This window comes from Dryobates pubescens, chromosome Z (assembly GCF_014839835.1).
Source record: "Dryobates pubescens isolate bDryPub1 chromosome Z, bDryPub1.pri, whole genome shotgun sequence".
In the NCBI taxonomy this organism is placed as follows: domain Eukaryota; kingdom Metazoa; phylum Chordata; class Aves; order Piciformes; family Picidae; genus Dryobates; species Dryobates pubescens.
Window position 1 is genome coordinate 56,942,130 of NC_071657.1, and position 15,699 is coordinate 56,957,828.

At 44.5% G+C, this 15,699-nt stretch overlaps 1 protein-coding gene across 1 annotated transcript in view; it reads right to left on the reverse strand.

Moving 5' to 3' along the window:
* Positions 1 to 8,215: 8,215 nt before the first annotated feature.
* The window catches only part of MRPS27 (mitochondrial ribosomal protein S27), a 49,320-nt gene continuing 41,836 nt past the window's right edge, over positions 8,216 to 15,699 (reverse strand). Inside the window, exons 10-11 of the mRNA XM_054178103.1 lie at positions 14,297 to 14,449; positions 8,216 to 10,074 (exon numbers count right to left, since the gene is read on the reverse strand). Coding sequence (XP_054034078.1) covers positions 9,835 to 10,074; positions 14,297 to 14,449 — 393 coding nt within the window. The 3' untranslated portion in view covers positions 8,216 to 9,834. The remainder of the gene's footprint in view (positions 10,075 to 14,296; positions 14,450 to 15,699) is intronic.

Genomic DNA, 15,699 nt, shown 5'->3' on the forward strand with positions numbered 1-15,699 from the left:
GTCACGTTCAGGGGACGGTGCCAAGAGATTATATCCAAATAAATGACACCAAACTGAGCCCACCCTGGTTTGGAAAAGACATCTTTTCCAAAGGTGTTGAAGTTTAGCAAGAGTGTGCAGCTTGTACCCATGGACACTCCTGACTGCTGCTGCCCAGTAATCCTGGTGAGAGGGGAGGGAGCATATGGGGAAACTGCTCTCAATTTCATTTTTTCACTTCAGAAACATAAAGGCTTTATCAGTCTTTGCTGCTGTTAAAGGGGTGCTGTAAGATCATGCTTTTCTGCCTCTGTAACTTTGCTTGCCAGTGTAATGCCTGCCATGGCAAGGTGCAGCAGTCAATGCATTTTTTTAGCTTGGAGAGATGCTAGTGACAATAAAGCAGGTAAAGGCTGAGGGAGCAGGGAGCAAAGGGTGCTTGCTCCCAGGAGAAGCAGTGGCCCTACGGGAATTCCTTCACCCTCAGACAGCAGTATTTTTGTGGATTCTTCTACATTTCCAATGCTAAAGTTTCATTTGTATCCTCTAATGACATTAATAAGACATACTTGGATTGGTTTGAATGGGACTGAGCATGGTGAAGCAGGGGAAAAAGAAAAAATAAGGGGAGTTGACAAAAATCTTGTATCTCCAGTATTATTGTGCATATGTCTACATCAAAGGCTTTTGAATTGTGATGGTAGAGCAACATCAGGCCACTTAAAATACATTACAATGATTGTGCAATGCAGACCAGGTCAGGTGTCAACACTTATGAATTATTTGCAGTTGCAGGGTGAAATCCTTGAGTTTGCACAAGTGGGACTGCCTATAGTACCAGTGGATATGGGCAGGCCAGCCTGGTCTGTAGCATTTGGCTTGCTGCTTTCAGATGCCAAACGAAAGCTCCTTACTTCAACGCAGCTACTGCAGAGGAGAAATTTTATTCCCACTACTGCTGTTAATGATGAAAATCAACTACATTATGAAGTATTTCAGAGAGCATGGGAAAATGACAGTCCCTCCTATCTTTTTAATCTGTTTAAAATGTCTTGTGGCATCCTAGACCTGGAGACTGTTTGATACTGATTTCTAGTGTTCTGTGGCTGCAAGGAAATCATAGCTTTTCATGGTTCTTTGGGTGGAATAAAAGGAGGTGTCCAGGAGTCCTCAGCAGTAGCCATGGTGACATCTCATTGTTTCAGTTCATTTTAGCATTGCAGCACAACTCCTTGCTTTCTCAGAGAGCATCTCTGGGCACACGGTACTTCCGCTACATGAGCATTACCTGTGCATGAGCAGGTGGAGGCTGTGTCTACTGTCCGCTTCACTGCCAAAACCATTGCAAAAAACCACAATTACCTGCAAAACCTTTGTAACTCCAGCAAAACCAGCAGTAGTACTTGCAGAAGCAGGTGCTGCTCGGTGGAGTGTATCTTGCATCCTTCCAGGTCAAGAGTTCAATTCCCTTTAGTAACTATCATTCTAGCTTCCTGAGGAGGTGGGGGAAGAAAGGACACTTGCTAATCTGTGCTCTGGGCTGTCATCTGCATGTCTCAGTGGCACAGTGACAGCTGCTCAGGTCAGAAATCCCCTTGCATCAGTAAACATTTATCTGCAGCTGAGGCAGATCATCATCCTGGTCCCACAGTGTTAGGGTGATGAGAGAGCCTTGGGATGAGCAGACAAGCAGCTGGAACAGACCACTGGGGAAGGGAGCAGGTGCTTGAAGCTGTGGGAAGGGGATTGGTACCAGCAATGTGTGTAGGACACAGTGTCTAACTAGGTCTGAGAGCACTTAGTAACCTCCTCTTGGCAAGATGGGTGTTACCATAAATAGGGCCCATCTGTGCAAGGCTTCAGGCAACATTTACTTGAACTGCAGTGGAATAAATATGTAATTTTCCTCGCGTGAATAATGGATAACAACCTTCAGTGCTCCACTGGAAGTACTTCTGTCAGTGACACTTGTGGGAGAAAGAGTTACGTATTTGCTTGCCTAATCAGCAGTGTATTTGGTGTCTGCCTGGCTTTTTTGAATAAAAAGCTGCTTTTTGAACCAAAAGGAAGAGTTTTAACCTTTGAAGTGCTGGAGGTTTTTCCCAACGGCAGACAAATTCACACCAACACACCAAAACAGGCTTCGCATCTGTACTGATTTCTGTGTCTCTTGCTGAGAGATGGGAATCTCCCAGAACGTGGAGAAAGGCCAACAAGCTGCTAACATTGCCTAGCAAGCACAAGTCTGCCAGTGCTGCATTGCAAGCATGAGCACAGGCAGCTGCTGCTTAGGTCACCTCATTTGCATGGACGGCGCCGTGACTGCGCATGCAAATGCATAGCACTGGGATTTTCCTCTGCCTTTGGTTGTACAGACACCAGGATAACGAGTATGGAAATTATTCAAAAACTTTCATGGAAAAAGATGAAGTCCTTTGATTTAGAAACACACTGACAAGAAAGAAACTGCAATAGCTTTAATCCAGGTCATAGCTGAGGTCACAAACAAAAAGAAGATGTGAAGGAGTGTTTCTAGGAGGGGTGACAGGGAAAAAAAAAAAAAAGAGAGAGAAAATAGTGTTACTACCATGAAAGATTTTGCTCTCTACAGGAAATATTGTGCCACTCTCACCCACGTACAGAAAAGCAGCTGTCTGAAACAGTGCAGCAAGGAGCAGTAGCATTCCAAAAAGCTTGAGAGTATCTTAGTGAGAAAGTTCTCACTGGGTTGTGAGCTCGCATTGAATGAGCACCAGGGCACAGGACTGGATGAACTCAGAAGCTTTTTGTGTTTGCAGAGTACAGAAATGTTTGGCTTTTTGTTATATGCCTATATACACATGTCTACATTATTTCCTTAGCACCAGAGCTCACTTTTAAGCAGTAGCAGACCAAAACTACAGCTTTCATTCACAACCACTAGTCTTCTTGGGGGACTTCAACCACCCTGTCTATTGGAGGAACAACACAGAAAAGCATCAGCAGTCCAGAAGGTTCCTGAAATGCATTTCCTCCTCCAAGTGGTAGAGGAACCAATGAGAAAAGGTTCTATGCTTGTTCTCCCCAGCAAGGAGAGGCTGGTGGGCAGTGTAAAGTACAAGGGCAACCTTGGCTGCCATGACCACGAAATGGTTGAATTCACGATTCTTAGAACAACAAGAAGGGTGCACAGCAAGCTCACTAGCCTGTACTTTAGGAGAGTAGACTTTGAACTCCTCAAGGACCTGTTTAGTAAGGTACTGTGGAATAAGGTCTATGAGGGAAGATGGGCCCAAAAAAGCTGGTTAGTATTCAAGGGTCATTTCCTCCAAGCCCAGGGAAATGCATCCCAAAAAGAGGAAGGTGGACAAGAATGCCTTAGGTCTGCATGGGTGAACATGCTGCTCCTGGACATCATTAGCTGCAAAAAGAAAGAGGGTGGAAACAGAAACAGTTAACCTGAGGGGAATAGAAAGAATTTGTCCAAGTAGCTAAGGATCAGGTTAGGAAAGCTAAGGCCCAGATAGAATTAAATCTGGCTAGGAGTAACAGGAAAAGCTTTTAGAAATACATCAACAAAAGGAAGAACAGGGAAAGTCTGAGCCCTCTCTAGATGGGCACAAGGGATCCGGTCACACAGGATATTGAGAAGGCTAAGGTATTCAATGAATTTTTTTGCCTCCTTCTTTAATGGTAAGGGCTCTAACTGCACCATATAAGTGGCAGAAGGCAAGGACAGGGACTGGGAGAATGAAGATCTGCCCACTGTAAGAGAAGACCAGATGTGAGACAGTCTATGAACCTGAAGGTGCACAAGTCCATGGGACCTGACAAGATCTTGAGGCAAGTAGCAGATGAAGTTGCAAAGCCACTTTCCATCATAACAGAAAAGTCATGGTGGTCTCATGAAGTTCCTGCCAAATGGAAAAGGGGAAAAGTAACCCCCATCTCCAAAAGGGAAGAAAGGAAGACCAAAAACTACAGGCCTGTCAGTCTCACCTCAGTGCCTGGCAAGATGATGGAGCAGATCTTCCTGAAGACTCCAGAAGCTAGGGCACATGGAAAACAAGGAGGTAGTGGCAACCAGCATGGCTACACCAAGGGCAAATTCTGCCTCGCAATTTTGGTAGCTTTTTATGGTAGAGGCACAGTATCTGTGAATAAGGGAAGATGTCACTTTCCTGGACTTGTGCAAAGCATTCAACACTCTTCTGCGTGACATCCTGGTCTCTAAATTGGAGGACACAGATTTGATGGATGGACCACTCAGTGGATAAGGAATGAGTTAGATGGCTCAATGTCCAGATGGAAACCTGTGAGGAGTGGAATCCCTCAAGGATCCATACAAGGACTGGTGCTCTTTAACACCTTTGTCAGTGACATGGACAGTAGAATTGTGTGCACCCTTTGCAGATAAGGGCTGGTGGGTGATGTGGTGGTTGGAGGGTGTTTAGGGACCAGTGACCATGAGATAATTGAATTTTCAGTACTCAGTCAAGCTAAGAGGGGTAGCAAGAAGACCTTGACTCTGGACTTCCGGAGGGCAGACTTCAGGTTACTCAAGGAACTAACTCAGAGGGTTCCTTGGGATAAAGCCCTTAAAAATAAAGGGGTCCAGGAGAGCTGGGCCTACATTAAGGAAGAACTTCTGAAGGCACAGGAACAGACCGTGCCAATGCGCCGGAAGATGAGCCGCCGGGGCAGACGGCCAGCCTGGATGTGTAATGAACTTCTGAAGGAATTAAGGGAAAAAAAGAGGGTGTATCATCTTTGGAAGAAAGGGGAGGCAACCCATGGAATGTTTAAGGATGTTGCTAGATCATGTAGGAAGAAAATTAGGGAGGCAAAAGCACATTTGGAGCTTAGACTGGCCTCTGCTGTGAAGGACAACAAAAAGTCCTTCTATAAATACATTAATAGCAAGAGGAAGGGCAAGGACAACCTCCACTCCTTGGTGGACACAGAGAGGAATGCTGTAACAAAGGATGAGGAAAAGGCAGAGGTACTTAACACCTTCTTTGCCTCAATTTTCGCTAGTAGGACAGAACACCTTCCAGACAGCTGGCCTGCAGAGCTGGCAGAAGGAGCCAGGGAGCCGCATAGTTTTCCCTCTGTTCCAGGAGGAGGGGGTTGTTGGGAGATCTCCTCAGCCGCTTGGATCCCCACAAGTCCATGGGACCGGATGGGATCCATCCTAGGGTGCTGAGAGAGCTGGCAGATGAGCTGGCCAAGCCACTCTCCATCATTTTTCAACAGTCCTGGCTCACTGGAGAAGTCCCAGAAGACTGGAAATGGCCAACATGGTGCCCATCCACAAGAAGGGCCGGTTGGGTGAGCCAGGGAATTATAGGCCTGTCAGCCTGACCTCAGTGCCAGGGAAGATTATGGAACAGGTCATCCTGAGTGCAATCACACAGCACTTACAGGATGGCCAAGGGATCAGGCCCAGCCAGCATGGATTTAGGAAGGGCAGGTCCTGCTTGACCAACCTGATCTCCTTCTGTGATCAGGTGGATGTGGGGCAGGCTGCGGATGTAGTCTACCTGGACTTCAGCAAGGCCTTTGACACCATCCCCCACAGCAAACTCCTGGCCAAGCTGTCAGCTGGCTTGGACAGCAACACTCTCTGCTGGGTTAGGACCTGTCTGGAGGGCTGTGCCCAGAGAGTGATGGTGAATGGTGCCACATCCAGCTGGAAGCCAGTCACTAATGGTGTCCCCAAAGGATCAGTGCTGGGTCCTATCCTGTTCTGTGGCAATGCCAGCGACGAGCAGTGTGAGCAATCTGGCAGTGCAGGCCTAGAGCCTGACATGGTGGTAGGCCATGCTCAGCATAAGTGCAGAGCCAGCTAGCAGTGTAGCAAAACAGTGCTGTGCCTGCAGCATGTAACTAAAGCAGGACACTGGTAGCTATAAGCACAGAAAGTTATCTTGGGACAACAGGACATGCACCTGCATCAACAACCTTGCACGTCGTTAATAGTTGGACCAATAATCTATAGTAGTGCGATGTGTGGTCACTCATAGGGATCCAATGAAGCCATGCCAATGAGGCTCTCCCAGTTTATGTAAGTTGTAGAAGTTCCCTTGCTACGCACTTCCCTTTCCTTTCCCATCTTCTTCTTTGCTTTACACTACTGCGCTGTACTCACTATGCTCGCACTATAGTCCTACAACACTGGAACAATAAAGGAACAATACTTGATCATATTGGTCAGCTGTATTGACTCCAATCTCCGTCATCGATACTGTTCAATATCCTCATTGATGATCTGGATGAGGGCATTGAGTTCATCATCAGTACATTTGCAGATGACACCAAACTGAGGGCAGGAGTTGATCTGATGGAGGGTAGGAGAGCTCTGCAGAGGGACCTCGACAGGCTGGACAGATGGGCAGAGTCCAGTGGCATGAGATTGAACACATCCAAGTGCTGGGTTTTACACATTGGCCACAACAACCCCATGCAGTGCTACAAGCTGGGGTCAGAGTGGCTGGAGAGCAGCCAGGCAGAGGGGTACCTGGGGGTACTGGTTGATAGTAGGCTGAACGTGAGCCTGCAGTGTGCCCAGGCAGCCAAGAGGGCCAATGGCATCCTGGCCTGTATCAGGAACAGCGCAGCCATCAGGAGCAGGGAGGTCATTCTGCCCCTGTACTCAGCACTGGTTAGGCCACACCTTGAGTCCTGTGTCCTGTTCTGGGCCCCTCAGTTTAGGAAAGACGCTGACTTGCTGGAATGTGTCCAGAGAAGGGCAACAAAGCTGGTGAGGGGTTTGGAGCACAAGCCCTATGAGGAGAGGCTGAGGGAGCTGGGGTTGCTTAGCCTGGAGAAGGGGAGGCTCAGGGGAGACCTTATTGCTGTCTCCAACTACCTGAAGGGAGGTTGTAGACAGGTGGGGATTGGTCTCTTCTCCCAGGCAACCAGCACCAGAACAAGAGAACAGAGTCTCAAGCTGCACCAGGGGAGGTTTAGACTGGATGTTACGAAGAAATTCTTCATAAAAGAGTGATTTGCCATTGGAATGTGCTCTCCAAGGAGGTAGTGGAGTCACCGTCTCTGGTGGTGTTTAGGAAGAGACTGGATGGGCTGCTTGGTTGCATGGTTTAGTTGATTAGGTAGTGTTGGATGATGGGTTGGACGTGTTGATCTTGAAGGTCTCTTCCAACCTGGTCCTATTCTATTCTATTCTATTCTATTCTATTCTATTCTATTCTATTCTATTCTATTCTATTCTATTCTATTCTACTCTAACCTTCCTCCCATCCCTCAAGCTTCAGTTCTTAATTCATGTTTCCACCCTCTTGAGTCAAAGATGTGTACAGGAGCCTCAAACCTCAGGGTACCTGAAGATCTGGTAGCTTGGGCTGCTTGCAGTCCACAGATCTGGGGCACATTTCTGTCTGAGTGGCAAGCCAGAGACATGGGCATCCTCCTTGGAGAAGGGGAAGAAATTGTGAAATGATATACAAGACGAACTTGAAGTGGATCAAGAGCGAAGTCAAAGGAGAAACAGCAGGAAGGATTCATGTAGTATTCAAGAGGGTCCAGACAGGCTTGTGGGAAATGTGAGGATGTGCTAGGTGAGAAGGATAGTTGTGCAGAAGCTCGTTGCTACTGAGCTAGACAGTGGCAAAACCTGGGGTGGGAAGAAGACAGAGGCTGCTGTATCATGAAGAAGTACTTGGCTGGACCATGAGGAGGAAGGGCTGGCCCTGGTGTGCAGCTGGCCTCGCTTGTCCGAGTGTTAGAAATGGTTTCTTGCTCAGGGTGATGATGATGAGACAGAAAAATGAACAGGCTTGGCAAACTTTTGGCTCCTTATGCCACAAGTAGTCTGGACCCTCTGCCACAGCCCTTGTTTAGTGTCCTTCATCTGTTCCAGGAATATGCTTTGCTCTTTGCAAAACATCTGGTAGGTTAACCTCCTTCTCCCACAGGCATAAGCAGATATGGAGGGAACTCAGGCAAAGGCAGGGAAAGATTCTGTCTACACTAAATTTAGGCTTTGGACTAGGCTCAGCACATTCATGTCTGGAGTACAAGGAATAGTATCCATTAGCATGCCACTCACAGCTTAGAGGAGGATCTCTTTTTTTCTCCTATTGATGTTAAGTGTAAATAAACAGAAAGTGAGGTTAGTTGTGGGGGAAGTGAAACACAGTGTGGGAGAGTAGGGGGCACAGCAGCTGGCAGCTTGCTCCATCTCAATTAGCATTAGCAGCCTGGCTCATCTACAGAGGAGCTGGGGGGAGGGAGGAGGGGGAGAGAGGGAGGAGATGGGGCCAGAAACAGGCAGACTCCTGGTGCAGCTGACAAACAGTTGCTAACCAGAAGCAAGTAGAAAAGTGGCAGTGCTCACTGCAGCCTAGACAAAAGGTGTCTCATAAGCAGTAAAATCTGCAGCTGTAGTAGCTACAGGCTATGCCAGCAAGGAGGGTTTTGAAACTGTGGTGGTGTAGAGAAGATCCTGGGAGCAAGAGGTGATGTTGGTAGAGAGAAGCTAAGAAAGCAATCAGGATGCAGGAGTGATTGTGAAACCTTGGAGGTACAATCCATGTTCTGGTATCAAAGAAGTGAAGTATGTGGTCAGGGAAGGGATGCTTTGTTGGGGTGAAGACCTTATTGCCAAGTCCTGGGATATAAAAGAGCAATCAGGCTCAGAGTGTTTTCGCTAGAAATAAAGGAAGTATCTGGTGTATGCAGATAAGAGGCTTTCCTACACTTAAAATGAGTTTACTTCACAGATTTTGAGTACATCCTCATTAGATATACAGTGAGTCTGTGATGTGAGTTTTATCACTGTAAGACTGGACAGATGCATGATAAAACTGGCAATGTTTATCAGCCCCTGTGATAAAGCAGTGAGACAACACTGTTGTTGCCATAACAAGCTGCAAAATAGCCGTGGTGTTGCTAGGGTCTCCCCATTTCCACAGAACTTGCCTTGCAGTAAGGTGCATGAAGTTGATGGCTGCAGTTCATTAAATCCAGCGGTGACAGGGAATCTAAGCAGAGATGGACGCTGATACATCCCACAACCAATACACTATGATCCTTTACTCCTGTGCTATTTCCTTGTGCTCTGTGTATGAATAGCTACATTGTTCTACCAATCTGAAGAACGGGGCACAGGATTGTGTTCACTGCTGAGACAAGAGGAGAATAAGGTCAAAACCCCCATGAAAGACATTCCAGAATATAAAAGAAAACTGCACTGCAGTATGAGGCTCCTTGTTATGTGCCAAGGTGACTATGCATGTTTCTCCACTGACCTATAAACAGAGATCAGCTCTAGTAAAGTCAGAAATTTCTACCCTCCTTAGAGAGGAGGCACATCTGAGTGCCTGTGTAAGTGGCTAACTCACTAGGATGAAACTCTTATAGTGTTTTTAAAACAGTCTAAAGTTGGGCTTCCAACTCCATGTATAGTAGCCTGAATTTTTTACATGGGTTGGAGAAGAAAATAAAAAGCAATCAATACGGGTTAATCCTCTTAGTGTCTGAAGTTCAGAGTAGCCAAGGCACTCTTTCCTGTGAGAAATCCCTCCTGAACCAACTTGTGTTTGAAATTCTTCTCTCTTCTTTTGTTCATTGCATGCTCTACTCCTTTCACCCCATGCAATCTACTTATGCCTTTGTTTCTTTGTGTTTTCTTCATCCCACTCCTTGTCTGGCTGAGGGCAGGAGGAAAATACATACACCATGAGGATTCTAAACCACATGTGCTTTACTTCAGGAAACAGGCAAAATGAGAAAAATTCATTTCTGTATAGCAGCACATACAGTCACACTTGCAGCAGGATTAATAAGGGTGAGCACAGCAGTTCACTGACAGGGGAATGCATACCACTAAGATAGTCTTTTTGAGTTCTAGTACTAAGCTGATGCCTTAGCAAGCTTCCTAGCTTCCATTTCCTCTTTAGCCTTTTCTCTCATCTCTCTCTCCCTCTCAATGAGAAGCACGTGTTGTTGCTCCCATTCCTTTAGCTTCTGCTCATGTTTTGCAATGTCTTCCACTTCACACGCTGGCAGCTTTTCCTTGACAAGCTGGGTGGTCAGGGTTAACAGGCTTTCAGATTCAACCTTGCCAAGTGAATGAAGCTTAGAGCACAGCTCCTGTCATAAAAAGAGATTTGGTGGGAGTGAGAAGAAGAGAGCCTGTCAGTCACAAAATAATCAGCCACAGAATACTGCCCTATAAGAACCAATACATAACTGTTTACATCTGTTAGCTGGGTTACAGAGGCCCAGTAACTATTTCATCCCAGCAAAGTGTTTTGACTGTGGTAGCCAGTGCCACTTCTTGAAATGCCTTTTTTAGGCAATAAAATTAAAACAATCAAGTTTCACTTTCATTAACCATTGAAATTATCTTTATTTTTCGAAGTTCAGTTATCTGGCATCAACAGAGGTCAGCTGATCAGTACTACAGTAAACATAATCTAAGCACAATGGGTTTATATCTTACCTCAAAACTGATGAACAACTTACTTCACATTGCCTGCATTAGCATCTATCTCAAGTGATGCACATCACTTCAGAATACCCTCCTTCACCCCTCAGTTTCTGTCTTAAAGCTCTGCCTTGATCTTGTCTCCTCTGAGGCCTCTCCACTTCTCTCTGCCTCCCAACTGTGACCTAAGGCTTAACTATGCTTACACAGGCTACACAGCAGTGCTAAAGTGATGGGTATTTTTTCAGAGATATGCTACACAAACTAAGAGCAGGGCTTCAATAAGAAATTGTGCAGTATTTCTTCCTTGAGCTTTATACTTTCTGGATTTCAGGCAGCAAGAAAATGTTCATTAATTTACTTAAGATGATGAATCATCCAGTGAGATACTGTTTCTGGCATCTTTAGCCTCATGGCTTGCTAACATCCTGATTAGGTGTTTTGTAAAAGTGCAGATACACAACAATGGAGTTTCCTGAGGGAGAAAAACAAGATGGCACTGGCCAAATCTTTATCCCTTGCTCTCTCATTAAATACTAAGTTTCCTGACTGTTCTTTTAAATAAAATGTTTTACTGAGCCCAGCACTTGCAGAAATGTTTTAAGTAAGCATATCCTAAGGAAAAATATTTTCACTGTGAGGGTAACAGAACACTGGAACAGGCTGCCCAGGGAGGTTGTGGAGTCTCCCTCTCCAGAGACTTTCAAAACCTGCCTGGATGCATTCCTGTGTGATGTACTCTAGGTGTTCCTGCTCTGGCAGGGGAGTTGGACTTTGGATGATCTTTCGAGGTCCCTTCCAACCCCTAACATTCTGTCATTCTGTGACCCCTGAACACAACCTGTTGTTTTGCACTGCAGGATGGTTGAAAGAAGATGTGGGGATCATTCACCCCCAAAAGAAAATGGCAGTTCTGAGGCCACGAAGATATCCAGACTTCCATTCTTAGTTATCACTGGAAGCCGTGCTGCTGGGCTGCAGTGTTCCTCTTATGCAAGCCTCTGGTGGCAATAATCTACAAAGGTATCCCTACCCCTCAGTTTCTGTCTTGAAGCTCTGCCTTGTTCTTGTCCCCTCTGAGGCCTCTCCACGTCTCCCTGCCTCAGCAAAGAACTGCAGTCTTTGTTGTGTTTTGTCTGACCCTTGAAGTCTGAACTGGTCCAACAGCAGATTAAAGACCCTTTAAAATGCCAGGCACACAGGTCTGAGGGGCTTGGGTATCTGGCTATGTCTGGTTTTCGGTTTTATGATAAAGAAAGGAAATAAAACTTTGAAGGAAACAAGGCTTTGAAGCTTATGAACTAAACCAAATTCTGTAGTATTTAGGTGTACTTGTCTCTGTTTTCTTTGAGACGTCACTTAAGTATAAAATGCATCAGTAAGGAAGAGGGTCCAGGGAAGGAATATGACAACTATGCTTCTCAGATTAGATATGCAGTTTAAACATAACTGGCTTAGATCCTGCAAACTCTCCCTGCTAACCACTACTGTGAATGTGCTGAAAAGGGGCTTTATGCACTAAGCAATATGCAATTGAACTAGAGAAACACAAAAAAACTGAAAATGAAAGAAACCTAAGAAACTGCTGGTACCACTGAACTATTGGAATCTGTTCCGATCTGCTGTGATACATCAGTGAAACTAATTTAGGAAAGCAACATGTCCTGCAGGTACCAAAAGGGCATGTTCTTAAGTGTCTCAATCATTGACTTTTGTAAGTATTCTCCAAGGCTCTGCATACAGTTAGAGAAGCAGCACTGTTTTTAGAGAGGATGTTCCCGGTATTTATGTGATGAAATGCCTGTCCACTGATCATTGACATGGACAGAAGGAATTGCCTAAGGAACACTGTACTGAGTAGAGAGCCTCAGCATACAAGATCTGAAAACAGGTAATTACAACACAAATGGAAGCGTCAGACAGAGAATCTAAGTTACAGCTCTAAAAGCTTTATCTGGAAAGAGCCAAATGCCCTGAGGTTCTGTTTGTTCTAGTGGAAGTGAAGGACAAGCCGCGTCTCACGCATCTTATCAGTTAGGCTGTTGTCGTTTCTTTCAGGTACTTCCACAAATGGCTGTTCAGAAGGCTGTATGAGACTTGGAGTCCAAGTATGCATACAAAGCCATTCAGAACAAGCTACAGTCTAAGCAGGAACTGTGTATCTAGAGCAAATTTTCCCTGCATAGCCAGATGTGTGATAAATGGGTATGCAGAAGACAGAAGTAATTGGTTTTGAGCTCAAGAACAAAGACTGGGACTTCCTGGCTAATGCAGGGCTGGACAAAATGCCATTGAAGTATTTTCAGCAGCTGAAGTGCAAATCACCAGGTTGCTTCAGAGCAGCCACTTTCCCTCAGACTTGGATGGATTTCTAGTGAACTTTTCTGCCCTGTGACCTATGCCCATAGGTGTCCAGGAGTTCAGCTGGGAAGACTGGCTGGTGCTGGCCTAACGGGTTTCAGGGTTTCAGAGAAGGGTCTGAGAGCTTTTAGCTGAAATGGCGTTTTGACTTTCCAACTCCTTTTCTCATCCAGAAAATCAGAAATTTTGGCTTATTTACATATAAATTATTAATGGATGTTTGGACTTCACACTTCTTTCTTATACCCATACTATTCTGATGAGAGCTTAGAGCTAAGCATTGGGCTGCACGCCTGTCACTTCAAAGTCAAGGCATTCACTGCCACAACAGGGAATGTCTGAACTGGGGATAATGACAGAACTCGTAAAAAGTTGAGGTGAGAAGAAAACTACCCTCTTGGCACCAGTTTGTCCCCAGTTTGACATTTAGGCCTTGGTTTAAGCACTCTGCATTATTTTCTTTGGGGCTAAACAATGGATAGACAATGAAAGACTCATAAAAAATGTCTCACTCTCTCCTTCAAAGGGCATTTCTGTTTACCTAACTCACTGTAATTCATTGAGACACTTGATGAGCACCCACTGATTCCCAAACATTTTAATTATAAAATTCTAAGTGCCTACAAACTAATTGTAGTATCCCAAGATTAGTGATGAATAACTTCCCTAAACAAATAGAGTTAAAGAAGGGGAAAGTGTGTGCGTGTGAGGTCAAACCACAGGATACAAGTCTTGCAGCTTTTGAAATTTCTTTATGAGAACAGTCTCTGTTCAAAGTCATGACAGCAACATAGAAACTAAAGGGCTATGGAAAGAGTACTGCTCCTGGAACTGTAAGTCACTCTTTTTTTGTATTTTTACCATGGCACAAATCAAAGATGATAAAATAAAATAAACTCATTATGCACCTATGATATGATCAGATGATGATCAGATGAACACACTTATGTGTGTGTATACATATATATATATGTATATATGTATGTATATATATATATATATATATATGTATGTATGTGCCCTCATGAACAACTCTTTGTGTTTCATATCAGGGTGATAAAATGAAGGTCATACTTAATTCCCCAGAGTGAAAATGTAGGACACAACATTCCTACTTACTCATAGCATACACAAATGGAAAATAAATTCAGGATGCTCTCAGGCCTATTGCAATGTATTTTAATGATCAAGAGCCCACAGAAGTTCAGATAATGGATCTCTAATGACATACCACTTGAAGGAACAGGACTGGGTTTATCATTTTGATGTATGAAAAGTGAAGATAAAATCCCAGCAGACAGACACAAGACAAGTGGCCTTAAGCATTTATGTCTTTGTAGGCTGCCACTTCCTGTTTGAAGAAGTGGAAATGCAAGGTGACATCAGTTGCAAAAATGCCAGGTAGGATTCCTGATGCACTAAAGGGGTCGAGCAGCCATAACAAGCCAGTACATATTACTTTCTAGTCTCCAGTACAGAGATCTACTACATCTTAGAATATTGAGATAAATCAATGTCTCTTACCTTGAATCGGCTACAGTACTCGGGTACTTTAGATTGCTCTGTTTCTTCTGATTCTGCACACAGCGCCTTCTGCTCTGATTCCTTGATTTCAGCTGATTCTGGACTGGGTTTTGCTTCACAGGCAGACTGCAAAATGGTCTCCAGAGCATCAATCTGAACAATTACATTTGTTATTATTAGCATAATTATTAGCAGTTTGGGACAATAATCTGAATAACACTGCTGTCATGTTTACAAAGAACTTCACAACTTAACATGTATCTCGAGATGACTTCTGTGTATGATAAAAAAGAAAATAGAATTCTAAAAGGAAATGGAACTCAGAAGAATTTTGTACTGTACTTGGGACAGTACCTTCCAATTTGGACATTAAATGCCTGCAACAGAACAACTTCACAATCCTCTATTAAAACTCTCCATGACTCAGATGCTGACTAGTACTTGCAGATCTGTCAGGCATTAGAGTAATGTCGTCTCTCAGCCAGATATCCAACCATATCTGTGAATGCTAAATGGTAGTCACAGTGATAAAAAACACTAGGATGATACACAATCACAGATGTTCAGGTAAAATCTTCAATGTTCAAGCTTGCACCTGTTGTTCCTTGTCTTATTACTGCACACCACCGAAAAGAGCTTGGCCCTCCTCACTTGACACCCACCCCTCAGATACAGACATTGATCAGATCCCCTCTCAGTCTTCTCAAGACTAAACGGCCCCAGGTCTCTCAGTCTCTCTTCATAGGGTAGATGCTCAAGTCCCCTAATCATCCTTGTGGCTCTCTGTTCGAATCTCTACAGCAGGTTCCTGTCTCTCTTGAACTGGGAAGCCCAAAACTAGACACAGTGGTCCAGGTGTGCTCTCACCAGGGCACAGCAGAGTGGGAGAAGAACCTCCCTAGACCTGCTGGACACACTTTTCTTGATGCACCCCAGGACACCGCTGGCTCTGTTGGCCACAAAGACACATTTTTGTTCCATGGAGAACTTGCTGTCCACTAGGACAGCCTTCCATGAATCCCAATTCTGCACATTTAGCAGCAGAAAGAAATCACTCTGTGTAACCTTTTTAACCCCTGTTGCTTCATCCAATAAAAAGAGATCTTGCTACTTATGGTTTCATTTTCCTAGCATAAATATACAATTAAAAAGGAATGAAAAGTAAGCTCATTTAAAGTAACATTCTTGACACTGAAGTGTAATCTTTAAACTAGCAGTACTGGAACAGGATGAAATAAGCAATGAAATAATAATATGTGCTTGGAAATAAATACACTAATTTAGAGAATTTCTCAGACAACTGAAAAAAAGCAAAAAGTTGTCTTGCTTGTACAGAACTAAATACAGCACAATACTGAAACAGTATTTCTAGTATGTTCTTAAGAAAGCAATGGCAGAGGAAA